Source organism: Cibotium barometz, chromosome 48, assembly GCF_041138505.1.
Source record: "Cibotium barometz isolate CiBa-2024 chromosome 48, ASM4113850v1, whole genome shotgun sequence".
NCBI classification, from domain to species: domain Eukaryota; kingdom Viridiplantae; phylum Streptophyta; class Polypodiopsida; order Cyatheales; family Cibotiaceae; genus Cibotium; species Cibotium barometz.
Window position 1 is genome coordinate 13,870,249 of NC_141093.1, and position 25,819 is coordinate 13,896,067.

At 45.1% G+C, this 25,819-nt stretch overlaps 1 protein-coding gene across 1 annotated transcript in view; it reads right to left on the reverse strand.

The window, feature by feature from the left end:
- The window catches only part of LOC147610837 (pentatricopeptide repeat-containing protein At4g35850, mitochondrial-like), a 52,523-nt gene that overhangs the window by 19,610 nt on the left and 7,094 nt on the right, over nt 1-25,819 (reverse strand). The window contains exons 2-7 of the mRNA XM_086785300.1: nt 13,301-13,487; nt 13,029-13,191; nt 8,259-8,324; nt 775-872; nt 532-649; nt 198-410 (exon numbers count right to left, since the gene is read on the reverse strand). Of these exons, the coding sequence (XP_086641426.1) occupies nt 198-410; nt 532-649; nt 775-872; nt 8,259-8,324; nt 13,029-13,160 (627 nt within the window). The 5' untranslated portion in view covers nt 13,161-13,191; nt 13,301-13,487. The remainder of the gene's footprint in view (nt 1-197; nt 411-531; nt 650-774; nt 873-8,258; nt 8,325-13,028; nt 13,192-13,300; nt 13,488-25,819) is intronic.

A 25,819-nucleotide genomic window follows, 5' to 3' on the forward strand; every position in this document is an offset into this window, starting at 1 on the left:
AAATTGCAACAAACTCCAAATCAAATTTAGAAATTTGCAGCTATGGTGCGAATCCAGATGCCAAACCAGAGTACACAGAAGACATAGCTAACTTTCCAGCATATAAAAAACCAGAACAGCATCCACACAAAACCTTATGCTTGGGAAGAAATTTTGTAAATCAACAAAATCTGTGTGTGCGTCTGCAATAGGATTACCGCTGTATTTTTTAGGTCCGCACAAGCGCAAAGGGCAGCGTGATACACTGTCAACCGCCGATCTACAAAATTTGCTCGTCCTCGCACAAAATCAACAGTTGGCAGACAGTAGACATACTCATCAATCTCATCAATCATGTCCCCTCCTTCCCGCCCGCTTCCAAACACATCCAGACTCGACCAGCTCCTTGCCTGCCTCAGAATCTCAATAATCTGTATGTCCATCAAGCATTTGTGTTGATTCGATATAGTATCCCTTAACCACAAATAAGCATGTCCTGTAATCCAACAAAACTTGAAGGGTAATTCTTACTCAGTCTGCTAACACCGTCACCTTTTCAAAAACATCGCTTTTCTTCACTGGCTGGTTTTTCTCTGCTGCTATGAGTGCGGCATAGCAGTACTTGTTCAGTGCAAGCCCAGATTCGGTTATCCTCTGCACAACCACAGCCCTGCAAGCATGTACAACATGCCATTAAGTGCAGTGAGAAGTCTGATCACGTGCTTCATTTTCAAATACCATCCTATTGCAATGAATAAGCTACTCCATGAGCACGTTAAAGCATGGCCCACTTACGCTTCTTTAGGCAACCCTGTGGCCCCGCATGCTCCTAAAAGTGCCGTCAATGTCTTCAATTTCGGGCGTATGCCAAAATGCATCATCTCCTCCACAACCTTGCTCACGGATTTTGTTTAAAAGGGATGAATTACAAAGAGTCAAAAAATGTCGCTAAACATATACAATCAGGAAATTGGCCTTGCTCCACACACAGATACTTCAAAATTCCATCCAAACATTCATGAGCTCTACCATTGTAGAGTTTTAGAACAGAAATCCTTCATGAGTTTCTTTGCAAGGATGTGATTATGGACAGCTTCTTTTACTTGTCACATTGAAACATCCAAATTTAAGGTTGGATACACAAATAACAGCCACACGCCCTTGCATGCCCACCACCTTACTGCCGCATGAGCAGAACAGATGGGCAGGGCCTTCTACAATACTTCATAGACAAGCCCTCCGCCCAGTGCAGGTTGCAGGTGCCACCCGTGCAGAAGCAGCATCCATGGCAGGAAGGCTAGCGCTCAGCTACGTCAATGCAGATTTGGAGAAACGACATCACTGATTATTCTGCACCCTTCCATCCCAGGTCCAGTCATCACTGCCCATCCATGAATTCCATGTTGACAGTGGCACCACCTTAGATGGGGGCACCAAGGGCATGATATAAGTACTTGTCGCCGCCCACCCAACCCACAGCACCAGCTCCTGATTAGCCCTCCACCCCAATGCCAACAGGCCCGCAACCATGTGTGTATCCCACCTAAGGAAGCAAAAATTAAACACGCATGCTAATTAATTAAAGTTCATATGGAGCTAGTCATACAAATTACTTATATATCCCTTTCAGAGAGTCTCTGAATTTTGCTATAAATTCAATGCCAATCAATGTGTGTACTTGTCGCCTCTGCCCATCCCACAACACCAGCTCATGATTGGCCCTCCACACCAATGCCAGCAGGCCAGCAACCATGTTTGTATCCAACCTAAGGAAGTAACAATTAAACAGGCATACTAATTAATTAAAGTTCATATTGAGCTAGTCATACAATTTACTTCTATAACACTTTTAGGGAGTCCGTAAATTCTGCTATAAATCCAATTTCCAAGCAGCAGTTTTCGTTGCCATGTACGCTGGGAGTAGACTACACTGACATTCAGAAAAATAAAAGAAATCAGAAGACTTTCATTAACATTTCTTTGGGAACCAAAGCCCATTTCATCTCAAAAGAGAAGGGTAACAACTGACCTGAGATTCACCACTAGCAACCCATCACCCTTTTGGGCAAATGAATCCTTGCTGAGGCCATTGCCCTCGATTTTGGTTTCACAAACAAAGATAGGAGCATCCCGTACCTACCTACGGGTCGGCAAGTGTGGGCTCATAAGGTGGAGAAGCTACTGATCCAGATTCAGGACTACAGAGATAACATCTTCACTTTATGGGAGGCCGCTACAACAGCTGTGCCCTCTAGATAGAACTTCACATATTTCTTGCTCGATTTCAAGGCGACCTACGACAAAGTTCATTGGGCCCTTCTGGGATAAAAAGCACTTCTCAAACTTCAAAGTCCTTGGTTCGAGGAATTTTAGATTTCAACTCTGCTGCCCACAGCCAGGTGCTCATCCAGGGGGTGCATTTTTATGTCCTCCACTCCATTGGTCATTGTTGCCCCCTTGCCCTTCATCGCTTTTGTTTGGTAAAGGCCCATGAGCAACTTCCTCACAGCTAAGGACACAAAATTACAGGGATTGCACCTTTTCATCTACAACCTGGTAGGCACTGAGGGTGACCTAAGCATCTACCATTAAGGTTTTCTGCTTGGCTTCACGCATTAAGATCATCTGGAGCAAGTCTTCTTGCTTTTGGGTGAGGACTCCCGCTCCAGCATGGGGATCAAATGAGGGGCTCCATTTCCAATCAGGTACCTTGGTTACCATGTGGGCACTGATGTTCCTCCCTAAAGCAAGTAGTTGGAGCAAGTCTTCTTGCTTTTGGGTGAGGACTCCCGCTCCAGCATGGGATCAAATGAGGGGCTCCATTTCCAATCAGGTACCTTGGTTACCATGTGGGCACTGATGTTCCTCCCTAAAGCAAGTAGTGCCGAAGCTTTGATACTGGAGCACAGCGTTACTTTCCTTGGCAGAACAGGAAGAAGTCAGCCAGGTTCTTGCCATGATGCAGTACAATCAACTCCTACTCGTCTTTCTCCCACACTTGCATCGGCCAGATTTGGCATCTGATTTGGTACTTTCTGTGGTAGACAACTGCAGTGCCCACCTTTTGTACCAAGCTCAGCATTCTTCATCTTCTCATCTACAACACTCGTCGGATCTCACTCTCCCGCTGTGATACCTCTCTTTCCAAACATCAATGCTCTCCATCAGTTAGTATAGCACAAAAGATTCTGCCTACCTCGGCTCAACCTTACTGAATGCAAACTAACACTACATGCAAGAATCATGCAAATCAATGTGAGACCTAGATGTGAAACCCCGAATGTGCATAAATCTAGCGCAAACGGTTGTTGCAAACCCTAAACACAGTCTTGAATGCTGAAAATGCAAACCCTAATGAATGAATATGCTTAGAGGACTTAAGGCACATGCAAAAATGCTTCTCTAAGTGACCTAATGCACATGCAAAAATCAGCTGCATAGGCACCTAATTGTTTGCTACTAGCACCTCTTGAAAAAGTCTAATTTGCCTTGGAGAAACCTGAACAATCTAGTATCAATGTAACATGTTTATGCATGGACATTGATAGACACTCCTGATGCTTTGATACCAATGTACCAAGTGTGCTAACAGCAGAAGAGTTCAATGTGTAGGGCCACGAACACACAGAGGGAGGAAGCCGACTAATGGTGAGAGGATATGATGGTGACCACCACTACAAGAATTAGCACAAGTAAAAGAGGTTAATGAGGGGATTAGGGGAAATATACAAGAGTCGTGGAAAGCATACTTGTTTTATAATATTTGGTCCTTTTTATAGGAGAGGCCCCCTTTACAAAGGTGAAGATTATGCTGCCACCACATATGCCACATGTCAAACATGATGCCAAGTGTCCCTAATAGATGTCACTTTGCACACATCATTGCTTACATAAGATCCTTATAAAAGGCTTTTCTCACACAAAGAACTTACACACACTAGCACTTATTCACACATTGGAACTGCTTTATTTAAAGCCTAAGCTTACACACACTAGAGTGCTAGTTTACACAACCACCTAGCACTTGTTTATTCCCACATTAATCACTATTAATACTTAACATTCCCCCCATAGTGATAATTTGGCTAGGAAGCCCAGTCATCCTCGACTAGGTTTGCTTTTTCATAAGGCTGTTGCTTCCTATCGACGGACATAGAAGTAGTAGAGTTTGCAAAGCCTTCATCAGCTTTCAACTTTGCAAGTCTCTTCCAACACTCTTCTATCTAGTGCACTGGCTTGTGGCAATAATGACACTTTCCTTTCTTCTTCTTGGTGTCACCCTTTGACAAGTCCACTTTGCCTTTAGCACTAGAGAAGAAGGTTTGGTCTCCTCTGCTTTCATCACCCCTGGATGTGTTCTTCCACCAGCTCAAAGGATATAGGATTGCCTCCTCCTCTCATAGAGAGATTCAGAGAAGTGTGAAAATTATGATAGGTCTCAAGTAAGAAATTAAGAATGGTAGTGACATATTTCATGTTATCAACTACCTCATCTGTATTCAGCAGGTTTTCTTTTAGGTATGTTACCTTGGCCCTCATTCATGCTCAAGTTGTCCAGCTCCCGCATCACGTACATGACTCATGCTTCATTACGGGACTCGAACATGGTCTCAAGGACCGCCCAGGCAGCCATTGCAAAGCTACAAAATTGGATGTGAGGAATAATGGATAGCTTGACCGAAATAGTGATCGTGGCCATTGGGCATCACGAGGATCCCACCGTCTTTGATCTTCAGTGAGTGGAGGCAGCTCTGGCTGGAGTACCTTCCACCACTTGAGCTGTAGTTTGGTTCCCCCTTCCTGTTGTGGTTGATGTTGCCCAAGAGGTAGTGATTGCTACTGTTGCAGAACGAGGCTCTTGTCCCATAACAGCCTCCCACAGCCCCTTGGCTATCAAAAGACTCTTCATCACAAAGCTCCACAATGAGTAGTTGGAACAATCAAGATGGTCTTCGATTGTCATGAATCCACTAGACCCAGAAAGGTCAAAAACTGGTGCTCTTCTCTGGTGTCACCACGAGATCTGGGATCCATTTAAAGACCGTTATCAAATAAAGGTGGTCTTGGCGCATGAACGGAATGCATAATCCACCGAAAGCCATGTCTAGCGAGGCAAGGCACCAGTTGTCTCCGAGATGAGCACCCAATTGGAGAAAAATAGAAGATGATCTCTATCGGATCCAAGAATTACTGCCAATAGCAGTACATAATGGTTCAAGGGGTCACGTGCCGCAGGTGGTTGAGTCTGGAGGACGGCTAGGGCTGATGGTGGGCAATGCGGAGGAGGAGAGAGCGATAATGGAGTCGTCAAAGAAGAGTCTAGAGCTGGATGGATAGGAGCTACCTCTACAAAAGTCAAGTCCAGGGGGCCCCCGAGAAAAGAGGGGGGGGGGAGGGGGGGGGGGGGAGGTGGGGGGGCAGGGGGGCGCGGGGGGCGCGGGGGGTGTACGGGTTCGATGGCAAGACTAGCGATTGGCAGACTGCGAGAAGTGATGCAGTTGCCGGTGGGTCTCACTAGATGTCGAGGCTCCAAGGCCGTCACCTGCTACGAGAGCTTGCACCGGTTTTCCTTCACCAGCACCGGGTTGTCCATCTGGCAGCAGACGAAGCACCACCCAGGAAACTGCAAACTCAACCCCATACAAGAAATGGGTACCATCCAACACAGGAATTGCTAAGTATCAAAGAAGGTTTTCCGGAGAAGTAACAAGGACTCAAAGGGTCAATAATCTGACTGCCCTCGCGATGATGCATGCTACGACTAAAGAACCTGACCTAGAGATTGACTAATCATCAAGAGAAGAACAAGATACTCTTTGAAGAGACTCATAAAAAACCAAGACCAGGAAGCCAATTGCACTTGCCTACGGATCAGAATCTGGAGAGGAACCATGCTTCCACCTAGCAAAGTACACATGGAAGCCCCCGTATTGCTACGGACTCAACGCCAAGGTCTTCTCCAATAAGTTTGTTGTGTACGGGCTCGATGGCAAGTCTAGCGATGGGCAGGCTGCGAGCAGTGACCCAGTTGCCAGTGGGTCTCACTAGATGACGAGGCTCCAAGGCCGTCACCTGCTGCGAGAGCTTGCACCGGTTTTCCTTCACCGGCACCAGGTTGTCCATCTGGCAGCAGACGAAGCACCACCCAGGAAACTGCAAACTCAACCCCATACAAGAAATGGGTACCATCCAACACAGGAATTGCTAAGTATCAAAGAAGGTTTTCCGGGAAGTAACAAGGACTCAAAGGGTCAATAATCTGACTGCCCTTGCGATGATGGATGCTACGACTCAAGAACCTGGCCTAGAGATTCACTAATCGTCAAGAGAAGAGCAAGATACTCTTTGAAGAGACCCATAAAAAACCAAGACCAGGAAGCCAATTGCACTTGCCTACGGATCAGAATCTGGAGAGGAAGCATGCTTCCACCTAGCAAAGTACACACGGTGTCACGACCCTGTGTTTTTCTCTGGACAGTATGCAGGTGGAAACCCATGTGTGGACAACCCCAAGTGTGAAGGGGACAGAGATTTTAAAGTTAAAAAGGTTTTATAACCTTGGGAGGCCCCTAGGGCACGCGTGTGCTTTTTCTGAAGGAGGGCTGGCGGACTGAAGCAACAGCACATGATCTCTCTCTCTCCCTCTTTCGCTTGGCACACAAACAGGCTGGAGTGTGCACAGGGCTGAACTCATGCTGTGCATGCTTTTTGGAGAGAGGTTGGCTACAGCAGAACTGCAGGAGTGCTTTCTCTTTGGAAGGGCTGGCGGGCTGGCCTGCAGGAATTGCAGGGCTGAACAGCACGCTTTTGGATTCCCTCTCTCTGGTGGAAGGCGGCTGCAGGACTGCTCTCTCTCTCTCTCGATTGGCTGCACGTGGACTGGTTGCAGGAGGTACAAGAGGCTGAACAACACGTTTTTGGGTTCTTGTATTCAGTTTGTGCATGTTGCGTTCACTAAGTGCATAATCAGCAGGATGCTTCCACATTGCATGTAACAACAATAAAGCATTACTCCTCACACTCAGCAACATTGGCTGCCCAAGGCATGCCACAGCCCATCCTGTCATAATTCTGGAGGTGCTTCTGCAACAACTTCCAGCTCAATTATACCCCTGGTTGTTGGTTGTGTTATATTGAGAATTAGGTGACTCCTGTTGTTGGCAGGCGCATGGTCATTTCAATATGGTGACACCACCTGTATTTACAGGATTCCCTCAAGGACAGGTTTGTGACGGGAAGTCTAGAGGACCATGCAAGTTGGTGAGATGGCCAATTAAAGGGGCGATGTCCTGAGCCAGATTTTGAGCCTTCACCTTTAGACACAATTGAATGCATAGGGCCTCTCGATGGGACATTTCTCCTCTAATTGGCCACCGCACCCACTAGCATAGCCCTCTAGACTCCTCATCACCTACCTGTCCATAAAAAATCCCCTAAACTACAGGTGATATAGCACAGTGGAAGGATGAAAAGCATCCACTAGCATAGCCCTCTAGACTCCTTATCACCTACCTGTCCATAAAAAAACCCCTAAACTACAGCTGGGAGATTTCTCCTCTAATTGGCCACCGCACCCGCTAGCATAGCCCTCTAGAGTCCTTATCATCTACCTGTCCATAAAAAATCCCCTAAACTACAGGTGATATAGCACAGTGGAAGGATCAAAAGCACCCACTACCATAGCCCTCTAGACTCCTTATCACCTACCTGTCCATAAAAAATCCCCTAAACTACAGGTGATATACCACAGTGGAAGGATGAAAAGCACCCTAGTCATCCCTGGATTTGTAAGGGATTCATGTGGTCCATAGAAGAACAGACACAGTGGAAGCTTGCATGTATATAAATTAATAGCAATTTTCTTCAAACATGTACCTTATATTAACCTTGAATGGAACTTATCATCACAAATAGACAATTTTACTTTGAAAAACAACCAAAGAAAAAAGTCTTTCTGCTGATGATTGGAGCAGAAACAACAATTCACTTTCTTTTTTTGCAAGAAATGAAACTTCTATCAAGTATGAACACCTTGCCTTCTGGGATGACTACTGACAGGCCTTTGACTATGATTTTGTATTGTTCTGTTCAATATGGTTGTTTGAAATACCACAAGAAGCAATTTAAAGTTTGGAAAATAACATATACAGTCAATGGGCCCTTGCACATGTGATTGTTCCACCACATTGCCCAAAAGGGAGCCTGAACCCTCCCCATCCACCCCGCACACACACACAACTCTGGACAATAACAATACAAAAGAAGTCAAAAATCAAAACCTGAAATGCACGACTTTGCTGACGGCATCTACCACAAGTTGCAATGAGGCAATTGAAGGTCAAGTCCTGCCATTCAAAATATAATCTTGAGCATACCCTAAAGCCATTGCAGTAACCCTTTCTTTAAAAAAATACAAGTGCAAGATAAAAAGAAAATAAAACCTGGAAAACCAACTTAGACGATGACAACCACAATATCGCTCATATGGAAAACATTTATTACAAGCTCAATTACTAGTTGTGAGTCACAGGAGAAAACATGATTAGCAAGTTCATGGCATGTAGTCGAGTTGGTAGTTGATAAGATTTGGATCCTCACTAAGACATCTCGTTGGTGGAAACAAAACTGAAGAAATTCTGGCATAGTAAATTGCCACTCAAATCTAGATTATGTTTCTGACGATGCTTGTTGGGAGTTCTCCCAATCGGAGAATTTCTTGAAAAAAGACACACAGCTGTTGTGCGAATGCCCTTTTTTTTGTTGCATAAAGGATACAGTGATGCATCTTCTTTGGTCTTGTCCAAAGACCAAAAGTTTCCTGCGAAAAATTTCACATTCTCTTAAACTCAGAATCCCAAGGTATTCCTTCTCTAGATTTTTTTGGCTTTTTGGCAGGTGGGCCCTGTAGATTGGATCATGCACGGCCCTTTCTAATCTGGACTACATATTGGGCTTTGTGGACAATATGGCATGCAAGAAATTAGTTGGTTTTTCATTCCATAAGGATTGCATGCTATCACTACTTTCATCAATCCTTGCGTCAATCTTTGTTTGATAGCATACATTTGCATCTGATCGATGATGGCCAGTTGGCTTTGTTTTTTCACTTGTATCATCCTAGGAAGTTTTCCCCCGCCTAGAGGGCTTCCTTTTTAATATAGTAAAGAAAACAGTGCTTTTACCAACAAAAAAAGGTAGTTGATTGATCTTGCTGCAGCCAATGGACAACTCCTCAAGTGAGGATTGTATTCCACCTATGAGTGGGCATGGGATTCTCTGCCCCCTCTACTCCAAAATAGGAATCGAGATCAGAGGCAAAAAACCCGATTGGTTAGCAAGATCTCAACAAAAAGGGATGGTTAGAGCATTATGGGCATTATTTACTCAGCTTAACTTCCAACTATGTCTGTTATGAAGAGAATGAAATAACAATCCTCCCACTATGTCCAAAAGTGCTCCTAAAACCCAGCTCCATGCGTGTGATGCACCTCACCTATTATATACAGGCCCACCAGCCTTTGGCCGAGGTTGGGCAAGCGATTTGGACGGGCATGCAGCCCTGTCGACAACCGGAAATGCGACATGGCACTGCCACGCGGCAAGACCTTGGACGAAGCCATCTAATTTGCAAAGTTTTTGATGACACGATGACCGTTTCCAATCCACTATGTCTGGTGAGAAGAGAATGAAATAACAATCCTCCCAGACTCCCACTATGTCCACATGGCACTACTACACAACAAGACCTTGGAGGAAGCCATCTAATTTGCAAAGTCTTTTTGATGACACAATGGCCATTTCCAACCCCAATGTCTATCAAGTGGAACCCAAGGATAAATGTTAAATTTTCTCCTGGAAGGACCGTCCAAAGCCCAGAGGACCAATTGATTGAAGCCACTGCCAAAGAAACTGAAGAACATTTATGAGGGTAGATGCTTCAATTCTAAACAAAAGGGTCATCTTCAAAAGTTGTCCTCAGAATGGTCTGATGACCAAGGGTAAAGCTACGAACATGACAGAGACAACTTCTTAGAGTGTGTCGATAAGGTAACTATAGAATAGATATCCCTTTCCCGGATGGGAGGACCTAAGTGGAATTTATTGTTCCTTTGAAGGAGTCAACAAGATACTATTATGATTTTTGGGCCATCAAACCTAGAATGGTAACAAGAAAGACTGGTGCAAGCCTCACCTAGAAGGTTTGACCATGTTATCTAGAGAGAAAGTGTGTTGCATCAAGACCACGTCATGAGGGGGATTGGCCATTTCACCTCTCACTCTAAGTTTAAAGGACATTCTATATGGAGCATATCCTAGTGGTATGAAACGATAGGATCTGTTGCATGTACGGTTTCTCAATGTACCTAATTTGATATCATGTTCCATTGTGGATAGTTAACCAGGGTGGATAAATTTTACACAGCAAAGGACTCGATGGTTTGGTTGCATGGGTTTAGATTTGGGATTGGTAAAGTGAAACATCCACCAATGATGAACATTTTCTTTGAGTAATTTGTGTGAGACCATTGGTACAATGATTCAATTCACATTAGGCCTTGAGATGTGCAACATTTTGAATAGGACCCAAACTCAAAGATTGGATACTGAATGAGATCAGTTTTGATTTCCAAATAGATTTGATCTTCCAAGGCGATGCAGTTTGTGTGTTGGGTATGGGTACCCACCAATGCATTCCTCGAGGGACATTCCAAAGTCCACGAGCTTGTGACTTCGTAAGATTGATGAGGCTTATGACTACGGCTATATGGTGATGTGTTGACAAGTGGAGGACAATGTTTTTAGCATGACTTTACCATTTGACGTAGTCGTGAGACGAGAATTTGAATAAGCTTTGACGAGAATTTGAATAAGCTCTGATTGGAAACCAAAAACGATGAACCATTCCTTGGTAGCAATGCTAGATGCATGTTTCTCTAACGGACCATTTTGTCATTGATCTTCCATATAGGGAAGTATGTTATGTATTTAACGTGCATGAATCCAGGGTTCTATGATTGCTTGTAGTTGGAATTGTCTCTGTGAATTCAAGTTGATCCAATTTTCCATGAGAATGGGCTCAAGGGAATTCAGGGATGATGTTTATATTCTTTAATCTTTTCGATAATTTGTTATAATTGAGTCAGTTGCTAATTTGGCTCCAAGAGTGGAAATGTCTAAAGAGGGAATGTTACGTATCCGATCCTAACCATAGGGTTAGTTGACCAAATCTTGAATTGCCTAGAAGATTAGAAGAGCATGCTGACTATAGTGACATAAGGTTATAGGTTATCAATCACAGAAGTGACTGCTTTTTGCTTTTATAGGGGAATTACTATACAAGTGGAATGAATGGACCTATCGTGTGTATCCTTGTCTTGAAGACAAGAGTGATCTCTACCTAGACCAAGGGATTGATCCACTCATGGATCTGTCCATACTAGATGCAGACAGCTTGTCAAAAGCCTTGGCTAGGCAAACATTGGTGGTATAGGACACCAAAGTTGAGAGGCATGGATTTGTGATGGACAAGAGCCTTAGCCCTATGCTCGAGGGTAATCCCTCAATGGGGATCTATGGTTGGGTGGTAAGCTTGAGCCTGCGAACTTGAATTTGGACAACTAACTTGTGTCTCGTGTTTAGGAGACATTGGGAGGATTTTGTCGCAAGAAACTCCATTTCTATCACGTGAATCCTTACAGCACACACACACACACACTATATGTGTGTGTGTGTGTGTGTGTGTGTGTGTGTGTGTGTTTAAGGGAATACAGGAAGCTTGGATTCAAGGGAGCACTTGAGACATTACTCTCTCCCTTTTACTGACAACATTGGGTCAACGAACGGATCAGATGTGTGCAGTTTTATTCCTCTGGGGATCCAGCTGAATACGAGAAAAGGAACTATGCAAGAGATGTGAATCAGTACACCAATGTTTTGTTGAAGCATAAATGTATATGTGCTGAATTTCTCTTTTCCATGCTTGTGTAGTTGTTGTGCAACCTCTCACAAATCATACATACATACGTAGATGAATCCAGAAACATGCCCAAATTCACCTTTTAGGAACGTGCATGTTATATACTCATGGTAGTCAAGCCACAAGACTATATAACTATCAACTCCATTATGCATAGTATGGACTAGATACTACGACATCCCCAGTAACGTCATCAGTGCCCAATAGTGGGTGTAGAACTCTGTATCAAGATATGCTCTCACACACGCAGTCCACACACACACACACACACACATAAGTGCATATATTCACACAAAGCCCTTCGTTCTTCTGAGTTTCTGATAGATAGACAGATATGTGTGTGTGTGTGTGTGTGTGTACATACATACATACATACATACATACATACATACATACATATATATATATATATATATGTATGTATGTATGTATGTATATGTATATGTATATATATATATATACACACACACGTAATACACTACATACATACATACATACATACATATACATATATATGTATATGTATATATGTATATGTATATGTATATGTATATGTACACACACACACGTAATACACTACATACATACATACATACATACATGTATATGTATATGTATATGTATATGTATATATATGTATATGTATATGTATATGTATATATATATTTACACACACACGTAATACACTACATACATACATATATATATATATATATACACACACACACATAATACACACACACACACACACACACACACATTGATTATAATTTCACACACAAAGCTGGCCAACTCTATGTGTACACATTATATGTGTGTGTTTGCGTGCACAGGCACACATGCATGTATTATTGGAGTGAAATTGCTCTACACATACATACATGTATATATAAAATTTATTCCTTTATTTATTTATATTATTTATTTATTTATAATCACAGAAAATCAAAAGGATTCCATGATCGGCATGAGAGCCATATGCTAATCCAACCATAACAGCAACATTGGCTTGAACATCAAATTCAACTTGATTCGTTTTTGAGAGTTCCAAGCCATGGTGAAACAAACTTACATCAGGGATATAGCCCATACATTTCATCTCCTCATAGAAGAAGAATGCATCCTGCAAGCGACCACCTTTCATGCATCCCACTAGAAGTGGTATGAAGGTATCTGAATGTGGTTGGATTCCATCCAAGATCATGTCGTCATAGACATCACGTAATAAAAATGGCCTGCAAACTCATCCAAGAAGTTATGTCTCACATCACATGGATACATTCAATGTCACATAAAAGCCTCGTGAAACATATGAATGAACAGGCCGACTACCAACAGAGATACCTATTGAAATTGTTGAGACTATACAAAACATCAGTGTACTGATTCACATCTCTTGCATAGTTCCTTTTCTTGTATTCAGCTTGATCCACAGAGGAATAAAACTGCACACCTCTGACCCGTTCGTTGACCCAATGTTGTCGGTAAGGGAGAGAGTAATGTCTGAAGTGCTCCCCTGAATCCAAGCTTCCTGCATTACCTCTTTTTTTAACATATTGAATTCATGCACATCATCTTGAGGCCTATTCCTTCAGATTTTGGATAAAAATTAACCAAGCAATTCCTCCTATTAAGTAAACCCAACCCGGCACGATTTAATTCCTACTTGTGTATGTGAGAAAGAACTATCACAAATCGGCTCCTAACAGGAAATGATCAGAACTTTCAACATAAAAGTTTTTGTCATCTCCACTATCGACTCCTCTGAGACATTACTCCAATGCTCTTTTGCAGATTTCAAGCAATGACACAGCTCGAGTGCATGTAACAGCTGTGACCATCTAAATGAATTAATCACCTTCTTCATGGTCCATAAAAAGGAATTTGGTAATCCTGATCAGAGAAGGATGGCGAGGGATGCAGCCCTTCACACTGAGGAGGGGTGGGCCAGGCAGGGGAGCACACCCTACCAAGCAGCCACACCCACATGGGTGATAAGAGAACCCAAATAGTGACTTTCCCAAGCCCAGACTGGTGCACTCCTAGAAACTAGGTCTCTACCCTAACCTAGCAACCGATGCACACAAGTGATAAAAAGAAAAAAATTTGGCAATTCCCTAGGCTCTGATACCAATTGTAAAATGCTCACATCCTATGTGCTAGGGTTTAGAGAGAGAAATAGAAGCATAATAAATAAACGCAACACACACGAGAACTAAAACACTGTCTATATTATGTACAAGAGAGAAGTGTTACAATTGTACTTCAAGTACAAGTGACGACTGTAAATGAAGATGTTGATACAAAGCCAAACTCTACTGTAGAACCTCCTTGGCCAAACCTTAAGCAAAAGAAGCGCTCTGTATGCCCCAATCATTGGAGAGATGCAGATGATTTTGACGAATTCCTTATGCATATATATATATATATATATATATATATATATATATATATATATATATATATGCACCCAGGGTGCTGGTCAACCATTTTCAGATGCTGTCGGCCTCTTTATAGGACTGCCCACGACCTGCATTATGCTGCAGACTTGCTCTTCCAATGACCGACTGCCACATGGCACTTGCGCCTATCCCGATGCAGCGCACACCTTTTCACGCCGGCCGACGTGATGCACCTGCTGTCCTACAGGCTGTCCACTTGTACCATAGGGTGAGGTGTCACATGATAATGACCCAATCAGCTCACATTCCTTCGCTGGCTACCCAACCACTTGCTTTTTGGAACGACGACAAGAACATGAACGCACTATGTTGAAGATGCGCCTGAAATTTGAAGCAACCAAAAAGCAATGCCACAAAGAATCCCGACAACGCCAGGCCGATGAAGATTTGTGACACCAACTGATGGTGGACCATTACATGGTAGAAGAGGACAACCATAAGGAGGCACATGAGCAACCTCTCCACACCCTCGACCACTCCACATCCAAAGCACCTTCAAGATCTGGTACCCATTCCCCAAGAAGCTGGCGTGCAATAAATACGACAGTATACATGACCCTAACACTCTACATTCTTGGATTCACCACCACCTTCAAGATCCGGTACACATTCCCCAAGGTGGTGACGTGCAATAAGTACAACAGTATACATGACCCTAATACCTTCAAGATCCGTACCCATTCCCCAAGAAGGTGACGTGCAATAAGTACGATGATATACATGACCCTAACACTCTTGCACTCTTAAGTGCTTAGTTCTCACGTTTTTCTAAAACTGTTAGGTAGGGAGAAAATATTGTTCGCTAATTGTCACCTCTCAGTGACGTATGTATACGAAGGCAAGAATGGCCTCTAGCCAACATGGATGGTGTAGCCTATTTCCAAGGGACCGGTTTTTGGCACAATTAAGATGTTAGAACCTACTGCCACATTACTTGGTGAAACTCGAAGACGAGTTTCATGGGTTGCAACCAAAATTTGTAGGCCATGCACCAGTTTGCCAACAAGATCAATCAGCTACCTGATCATTTGCACAAATCAGATGCTGACAAATTTGGTGCTTTCCTTTGTGAGCAACCATAAAATCTCGCACAAACTCTATGCCTTGAATCACTAATTTAGCGCCTTGAGCTTCAAACTTGATGCTCGTCATCATTCCAGTGCTAAATCCCTCAACCTTCTTGTCAACCGAAGTCAATAGGAAATGGACGCACCGAACGGCTTGTTCCGTGACCACATCCACTGTGCTCCCACTGTCAAACAAGACAATGACTCTTTGGCCACCTATGTAGCCAAAGGTCTGTTAGAATGCGCAGCGGAAGACTAACGCACGTAGGAGACGCATCACCATCGAGCTCCACAAACACCCCCAACGGGCACTGCAGCATCCCTCCACCGGGCTCCCATCTCCCAGTGAGCTGCCTCCCAAAACACCGGCCGGAGGAGATGACTATGACAAGGTGCCACTCTAGGCCATATATGGCTCTTCAACTTCCCATGCTTCCACTTATGGGATAATCCAAGGCACCTTCTAGCCATAGATCACACGCGCGATTCGAGCTCCGCAAGCCACCGAGGTGCGAGGGGGTCACCCAGGACCACACACGCCTGAGCCGCCCAAGACCACACATGCCCGGGCTCTGATACCATGTCAGAATGCGCAGCGGAAGACTAACGCACGTAGGAGACGCATCACCATCGAGCTCCACAAACACCCCCAACGGGCACTGCAGCATCCCTCCACCGGGCTCCCATCTCCCGGTGACACCCCCAACGGGCACTGCAGCATCCCTCCACCGGGCTCCCATCTCCCGGTGAGCTGCCTCCCAAAACACCGGCCGGAGGAGATGACTATGACAAGGTGCCACTCTAGCCCATATATGGCTCTTCAACTTCCCATGCTTCCACTTATGGGATAATCCAAGGCACCTTCTAGCCATAGATCACACGCTCGAAATCGCCAACCTTCCAACAAGGTCTTGAGCAATTCATTGCGCCTGGTCTTGGGCGCCCTTCTACTTATCTTCGAGCTCCCGGCTAACCATTGCACCAACCGAAGAACTAGGGACGGCCGCTGGGGTTTGTGTGGGAGCTAGGCTCACCAAAGAAGCCGTGGAGGCTGAGGTGGTTGTCTGCGGAGTGGTAGTCTTCTTTGGACAATCCTTAGAAGTGTGTCCTTTTGTGTGACAAAAGAAACTCCTACCACCCTCCTCCTTGTACTGAGATGTCTCTTCTGCACTCAATTTCCCAATGGTCTTGCTTGCCTAAGCTTTTTGGTCTGGAGTAAGCTTGGGCGCATTAGTCGAGTTCTTGGAGCCAGAGGCTCCCGTGCTCTGTCTTGGGGAAGATCCTATCTAGTTCTCGCCTTTTCTCCCCGAAGCGGGTGCCTTGGGAGTGGAAGGCTGGGAAGTCCTAGGCTTTCCGCCATTATACTTCATTTCAACACTCTGGGCCATCCTCGAAGGTAGCTGGCCGAAACATACGCACTTCCCACTGGATTTGCGTGTCAAGACCATAAAGGAACTGCCCTTTCCTATCCTTGTCAGAGATACCCAATTGCAAACATAAGTTTGAAATTTTATCAGCAAACTGCAGGATTGGTTGCACGTTTTGGCGCACCCCTCCTAAACTCATCATCAAGTCGCTCAAGGTAATGCAGCGGTAGAAACTGCCGCTTAAGATCGAGGATAAAGTCCTCCCAGACATAAGCGGCCATACCTAATCTGGTGTGGGCTCATTGGTGTGAACATGAGCCCACTGGGTCCACCATGGAATGGCCTCACCTTCCAAATACCAACTAGCCAAGATCACTCTGTCAATATCATTTTTTCTAACTGCAGCAAAATAAGCTTTAAATTGATGCAAACAAGAATAAAGGATTGTGGGGTCGATTTTACCATTATACTTACTAAAGTCCATCCTCTCGAGAGGATGACTCAAGGAAACCGCTGGTGTCGCTCTTGCGTCTAAAGCCGCAAGAAATCTTTCGTGCTCCACGCGTCGCCTTGCATCTTCTTGTGAAGCAGCATGGGATGCTACCGCACAGTCTTCCATCAATTGAATCTCCATTGCTCGCATCTACAACTCGAGGGCTACATAAGGCTTTGGGCCTTGGTGTCACGACCTTGTGTTTTTCTCTGGACAGTATGCAGGTGTGCACGGGGACATGGTGGACAGTGTGAATGGCATCAGTTTGGAGCTGAAAATGAAACCCATGTGTGGACAATCCCAAGTGTGAAGGGGACAGAGATTTAAAATTTAAAAAGGTTCTATAACCTTTGGTGGCCAAAAATTAAAGTTAAAAAGATTTTAAAACCTTGGGAGGCCCCTAGGTAATTTATAGAGGCTACTCTACTTTTGGGGGGGTACGCCTCTTTCTCTCTGATGCTTTTTGGGAGAAAACAAGGCTGGCGGGCTGTGCTTCAAGGTGTGCTTCAGGGCTGCGCTTCAGGCCGACTGTGGCTGCGTGAAGGAGAGGATGTGCTGGTTGGCTGCGTGGCGACCAAGTACAGGCTGCTGCTCGTCATCTGGCGCAGGGCTGCAGGGCAACCAGGTACAGGCTGCTACTGTGCGGGCAGCTGCAGGTGCTGTCCTGTACGGATAGGTGTAGGCGCATCATACAAGTGGGCTGGACTGCACGAAGGATGATCAGAGAGCAGGCTGGACTGTGCGTTGGTTGGTCGCTTGAATATGTTTCTTGGCATGGGAGTGAAGCAAGCTCGCATGGCTGCATGGTCATGGAGCAGATTGTTTTCTTCCTGCTAGAAAGGAATAGAGGGACCTACAGTTATGGGCATCTCTATGTTTCCAGATGTTTCATGAGGGAACAGGTAACTAGATGTATGCCGTTGTTGGCACTGTTGTTGAATGGTGCCATGAATGGTTCTGTATGGAAACAGGACAGAAGTTTAAAAGGGAAACAGGCCTAAGGGTTTCATGTGGAAACAGGTCGTAGGTTTTCTCGAGGAAACATGTTTTTGGGTTTCTCCAGGAGATGGGTCACATGCAGGCAGAAGGTACAGGAATGAACACATGTATGGTACAGCCTTGCTACTGATTGGGCTGGGGACAGGGAATCCATGACAGAGATGGATAGTACCCTTGGAAGGTAGAGAGGGTTGGTACAGGTGTGTCGACTATATGGTATGTTGTGCTGTGATACGAGTTCTCTTTTGAGAGACAGTTTGGGAGTCTGTGTTGTGATGCAGAAGCACTAGATGTGTCAGGGTGTGATGCTATTCATAGGGTGAGAGGCTATGGATGGTTGTGGCAGCCCTGATCATGGGAGAAAGCTTCTGTATGCAGGACTCAATGTGTGAGTCTTTTGATGTGAACAATGGCTGGACTTGTTTGTGGATGCCGAGTGGATATGAAGCCATGATGCAGGGTATGTGCAGGCTTCAGGAGTTCTACTGTGACGGCTGAGTTCCCAGCCTTATTGTAATCAAAGCTCTTATAATAAATTAAAGAAATACCGCAAGGAGCGCCACTGCGTTTTGAGGCCAATCGGTGTCCGTGTGCTGTTTGCAGGAGCACTCTAGCTCCCCTTGTTTGTTTTCCTTTTCTAGGTCCTCAATGGTGTTGAAGTGTTGTGTGCGAGTGTTTGTTTCACCGCCCGTCAGATTTCTGAAGGCCAGTTTCAAGGTTCCGTTGGCCGGGACATCGTCGACTTTCTCAAGGAGGCGAGCCCGTGGTTGTCACATCAAAAGCTTCAACATGAGGAAAGTGAAAAGGAAGTGCAGGAGACAGTGCAGGGTTGTGTGTCTTTGCCTATACGAGGTGAAGAGCAAGAGCTGAAGATGAAGCTCAGGAGAAAAGACACCAAGGACAAGAAGTAGTCAGCCAGGAGAACAAGAACCAGTTGAAGTGTTATGGTACAAAACATTCGACAGTTTGTCATCGGTCGTATCTTCATAGAGGCTTCATGGGTTCGGAAGACAGTTTCTTTCTATGTTTAGCAGTGGTGATCTACTATCTTCATCGGTCGTATCTTCATAGAGGCTTCATGGGTCGGAAGACAGTTTCATCGAGGACTTGTGCTTACCACTTGGGTGGAGTGCAAGCAGGTTTTGGGTGCCTGAGGATGTATCAGATGAGGCTCAAACGGAAGCGGAGGAACTTGACGAGGTTCTTATTCCCGAGCAGATACTGGCACATAAGGAAACAAAGGTACAGGGTAAAGTTTCCCGTCGCTATCCTGTGAAGTTCAAGAGCTGTTCACTGATGGATACGAAGTGGATGGAGGAGGGTGACTTAGCAAATTCACCTCAAGATTTGCAGCTTTATCTCGATGCCTTTGAGTTGGAGTCGACTCTTGTTACGGCTCATTCAGGTTCAGCAGAGCATAGGTCTGGAGCATTGCCTGATGCTCAAGAGGGGGGTAGCACCTCCGCTCCCTTGTTACAGACAGGCTCAGTTGTCATCTAGGAGTCGCTTGGTGACATCTTTGTATTCACCCGAAGGTACTGAGGCTGACAGTACATCTGCTTATGGGACTTCTATGATCTTGTGTTCTAGACACATGAGATGATGGTTGAGTATGGTTCACAGTCGCGCGCACCTTGAACTATAACTGCAACTATGGATAACTCTATGGAGGGCATAAGTCTTGCGAGCAGTCCTAGAGTTGGTTTGGTTCATATATGGATTGAACTCTATTTGTGCATGTATGCATACACTTTTTGTGGTATTATTGTATTCTGGTGCCATTGGATCTTGGTACCATTGAGAATACATTGGGTAATACTCTGGATTGTGTCGTGTGCTGCATGCATATTGGTATGATACATCAAGTGCTTTATTATGTTCATGGATGCATCACTGGGTGTGACTCCTGCGGGATGGCTATGAGACATATGTAGGAAGTACTTAGTGGATGTATTGTTTGGATGCATTGAGTGCTTTCATATGCTCAAGTTGTACCATCAGTCGTGGGTCCTGTGGGATGCCCATGGGCATAAGGCTTGCGAGCAGCCCTTAGACTGTTACTTTAGAGTAGGTAGAGCATCTTGAGGAGCATATTGTTTGCGAATGCATATATGTGTCATGCATATGTGTGTCATATGTAGAATGATGCATGGTTTTGTTTTTGGCTAACACAGTTAACGTGTTTCCACTTGGTTTTAGACTTTTGCTGTAGGTTCTGAAGGAACAAGCAAGAGTTGTTTGTCACTTTGACGTGACGGTGTGGCCATATTGTGCAGGATGATTGTTTCATCACCCAGATGCACTTGAGGGCCATTGCTTTTGTCGTATAGGGAGTCTTTGCTCATAAGATGCCTTACTGTGCCATTGAGTGCAATCGAGGACGCTTGCTATTTTTCAAGAGGGGGGTATGTCACGACCCTGTGTTTTTCTCTGGACAATATGCAGGTGTGCACAGGGACATGGTGGACAGTGTGAATGGCATCAGTTTGGAGTTGAAAATGAAACCCATGTGTGGACAATCCCAAGTGTGAAGGGGACAGATTTAAAATTTAAAAAGGTTCTATAACCTTTGGTGGCCAAAAATTAAAGTTAAAAAGATTTTAAACCTTGGGAGGCCCCTAGGTAATTTATAGAGGCTACTCTACTTTTGGGGGGGGTACGTCTCTTTCTCTCTGATGCTTTTTGGGAGAAAACAAGGCTGGCGGGCTTTGCTTCAAGGTGTGCTTCAGGGCTGCGCTTCAGGCCGACTGTGGCTACGTGAAGGAGAGGATGTGCTGGTTGGCTGCGTGGCGACCAAGTACAGGCTGCTGCTCGTCATCTGGCGCAGGGCTGCAAGGCGACCAGGTACAGGCTGCTACTGTGCGGGCAGCTGCAGGTGCTGTCCTGTATGGATAGGTGCAGGCGCATCATACAAGTGGGCTGGACTGCACAAAGGATGATCAGAGAGCAGGCTGGACTATGCGTTGGTTGGGCAGGCAGTGCACAGGAGCTGCATAGCAAATGTTTTTCTCCTAGTAACTGGCCGGCTACAGCTGCACGCCTCTTTCTCTCTCTAGGCGGCTAGCTGGGCTGCAGAGAAGTACAGCTTTGGACTGCACGTGGCCAGGACTGCTGGCCGACAGGACTCTTTCTCTCTCTTGTGGAGTGTGGCAAGTTGCAGGAGAAACAGTGAGGAGAGAAGTTGCTGGACAGAGACTGCCGACTATTGTTTCTCTCTCTCTCTCTCTTGATTGGCTGCACGTGGACTGGTTGCAGGAGGTACAAGAGGCTGAACAACACGTTTTTGGGTTCTCTCTCTCTTTGGCACAATCGCGTGGGCTTGATTGCAAGAGGGCAGAAACGCATGATTGAGCACGAGACAAGACAGTCGCATGGGTTTTTCTCTCTCTCTTGGAAGGAGACATGGGGCTGATTTGATGGCCTGTTTTGGGTTTCCAGCTCCAAGTACAGGTCACTTGAATGTGTTTCTTGGCATGGGAGTGAAGCAAGCTCGCATGGCTGCATGCTCATGGAGCAGATTGTTTTCTTCCTGCTAGAAAGGAATAGAGGGACCTACAGTTATGGGCATCTCTATGTTTCCAGATGTTTCATGAGGGAACAGGTAACTAGATGTATGCCGTTGTTGGCACTGTTGTTGAATGGTGCCATGAATGGTTCTGTATGGAAACAGGACAGAAGTTTAAAAGGGAAACAGGCCTAAGGGTTTCATGTGGAAACAGATCGTAGGTTTTCTCGAGGAAACATGTTTTTGGGTTTCTCCAGGAGATAGGTCACATGCAGGCAGAAGGTACAGGAATGAACACATGTATGGTACAGCCTTGCTACTGATTGGGCAGGGGACAGGGAATCCATGACAGAGATGGACAGTACCCTTGGAAGGTAGAGAGGGTTGGTACAGGTGTCTCGACTGTATGGTATGCTGTGCTGTGATACGAGTTCTCTTTTGAGAGACAGTTTGGGAGTCTGTGTTGTGATGCAGAAGCACTGGATGTGTCAGGGTGTGATGCTGTTCATAGGGTGAGAGGCTATGGATGGTTGTGGCATCCCTGATCATGGGAGAAAGCTTCTGTATGCAGGACTCAATGTGTGAGAGTCTTTTGATGTGAACGATGAAGGGAGATTAGAGTTAGGGTTTCATGTGGGAGACATACACAGAGAAGAAGGGAGAGAGAGAGAGAGAGAGACATATGTGGGGATAAGTCAACTCATAGAATGTGAGTATGTGTGACTCCCCTATCACACATGTATATTTGCTCTAGTACACATAGTGCACTTAGTACATTAAAAGTACTAAGTGTACTACGTACTATAACTTATGGGCTTGTACACACTACAAGGGTGGGCATAATGCCTTTACCCCCAACAACCTCCCACTTAAAAGCAAAGTGCCCTTAAATGAAGGAAAAGAAAAATCAGCATATACATGATAATATACAAGGCCATATCAAGGCTGAAACTGGCCTCATCCAATGCCCATCAAGTGTCTGCAATGAGCAAATCGCTCTGGAGGCAAACTCTTTGTCAACAGATCAGCCGGGTTGTCATCCGTATGAATCTTAACAAGCTGAATTTGCTTGTTCTCTATCACCTCTCTGATGAAGTGATACTTCACATCCACATGCTTCGTCTTTGCATGAAAGACAGGGTTCTTTGCCAACTAGATGGCACTCTGACTGTCACAATGCAACAATGGAATATCCCCTGTATAGCCCAAATCAACCACTAACCGAGATAGCCATAATGCCTCCTTGCAAGCCTCTGTGGCTGCAATATACTCGGCCTCTGTGTAGTAGATAAGGCAGTGCACTTGTGCATCCTGGATATCCATGACACAGCACCTCCTGTGAATGTAAACACATAACCGGTAGTAGACTTCCGGTTATCTGGATGACCGGCATAATCCGAATCCGTGTAACCATGCACTAATGCATCTTGTTTGCCAAAGCAAATGCACATATCCTGTGTGCCCTTCAGGTATCTCATGACACCTTTCACTGCTTCCCAATGCTTCTTGCCAGGGTTGGCCATGTATCAAGAAACCACTCCCACTACAAATGCAATGTCCGGCCTAGTAGCAACCATGGCATACATGAGACTGCCACAAGCTGAAGCATACGGAATCTTGGCCATATCAGCCCTGCCACTATCCGACTGTGGGCTGTCCATAGCACTGAGTTTCCCATATGGAGGCAAAGGAGTACTAGTCTTCTTCCCCCCGTCCATATTGAACCTCTGCAAAACTTTACCAATGTATTCCTTCTGAGACAAATCCAACACATGCTGATTTCTGTCCCGAAGTATCCGCATACCCAAAATGTGATTTGCATCACCCAAATCCTTCATATCAAAGGTCTGATGCAGCCTCTTCTTCAAGGCATCCATCTCTTTACGAGATTTCCCGGCAATCAACATATCATCAACATACGAGATGAGGATCAATAGACTGCCATCCAAAGCTTTCTTGGTATATAAGCAGTGATCTATGTCACTTCTCCTGAAATCCTGGGATTTCATGAATGTATCAAATTTATGATACCATTCCCTTGGTGCCTGTTTGAGCCCATAAAGACTCTTTTTCAGCTTGCATACAAGCTTATCCTTTCCATTCACTGCATAACCCTCTGGTTGTTGCATATATATCTCCTCATGGAGATCACCGTGAAGAAAAGCAGTCTTCACATCCATCTGAATCAAATCCAGATCATCATGAGCAACCAAAGCTAACACAGCTCTAAGTGTGGTCATTTTGACCACTGGAGAGAAGATCTCATCAAAGTCCACACCATATTCCTGCTTGAAGCCCTTAGCCACTAACCTGGCTTTGTATCTTGGCTTTGCATCAGGTGCAACTTTGAGCCTGTAAACCCACTTGCATGGCAAAACCTTCTTGCCTGTAGGCAAATGCACCAACTTCCATGTTCCATTTTTGTGCAGAGAATCCATCTCTGACTTCATAGCACGCTCCCAAAGAGCCTTGTCTGCCCTCTGTAAAGCCTCCTTATAACATGAGGGCTCCCCACACTCAGTGAGCATCAAGTAGTCAACCCCTGGAACAAACCTGTCAGGGGCTCTGGAGGGTCTTGTGGACCTCCGTACCCAATGACCATCATTTGCAGGTTGCTGTCCAGCCTGCATATCACCTATTGGTGGCTCCTGTTCCATGCCATAAGGTTGAAAGATCATGCCCGGTATCTCCTCTAACTGTGGGATATCCTTAGGGATACCTTCTGCCATCTCTGGCTGTCCATTTGGACCATTTTCAGCACCATTTAAGGGCTGGTTTTGTTGCTGTAATGGCTGATTTACAGCCCTTGGTTGTTGTCCATGATGTCCATCATCATCAAAGATGACTCTGCCAGGCTCCTGTTGCCTTGCAGGCTCCTTATACATGCATGTTTCATCAAAAATGACATCATTGCTGCGTATAATCTTTCTATTCACTGGATCCCAAAGTCTATACCCCATTTCACCTCTGTCACCATATCCTAGGAATATGCATTTGTGAGACTTAGGATCAAGTTTGGTGTGTATTTCCCTGCGTATGTGCACGTACGCAACGCAACCAAACACTTGTATGACGGAGGCTTCCCTGTCCATACTTCCTCTGGCACTTTCCCACCAAGCCTCGTGTTAGGTGACCTGTTTATAAGATGAACGGCTGTCATAACAGCTTCAGCCCAAAAACCATGAGGTAATGTAGCATGTGACAACATAGAACGGACCTTCTCCTGAATGGTCCTGTTCATCCTCTCTGCTGTCCCGTTTTGTGGAGGATCATAAGGAGTAGAGAGCTCTCTCTTGATGCCTTTAGCATCACAAAAGTCCTGAAACTGTTTGGACATATACTCTCCACCATTGTCGGAACGCAAAGCCTTCAGTGTTTTGCCAGTTTGATTCTCAACATGAGCAACAAACTTCTCAAACACTGAGAATGTATCACTCTTCAAACGAAGAGGATAAACCCACACCTTGCGTGTGGCATCATCAATAAATGACACAAAATATTTTGCCCCTCCCAAAGAAAGCTGAGGCATCTCACATACATCTGTATGCACAAGCTCTAACAGAGCATCTTTCTGTCCAAGAGCTTTCTTGTGGGGGCACTGGAGTTGCCTGCCATATATACAATGCTCACAAAACTGAAAACTTGAGAACTTTAGAGAAGGCAAGTAACCAAAACGAGACAATTGCTCCATTCCTTGACACTCATGTGTCCCAACCGGCTATGCCACATAGAGATTTCCGGCAGCTCGGTTGCATTTACATTAACATGGTGACAAACACCAGCATGCATGAAGTAAAGAGTGTCCACCTTAGAGCCTCTGGCAACAACCAGTGAGCCCTTAACTAATCTTCCACTTTCCACGACCAAATGTGGTAACATAATCAGCATCATCAAGCTGTCCAGTAGAAAGCAGGTTCTTCTTGATCTCAGGCACATGCCTGACATCATGGAGCATAAGCTGTGAGCCATC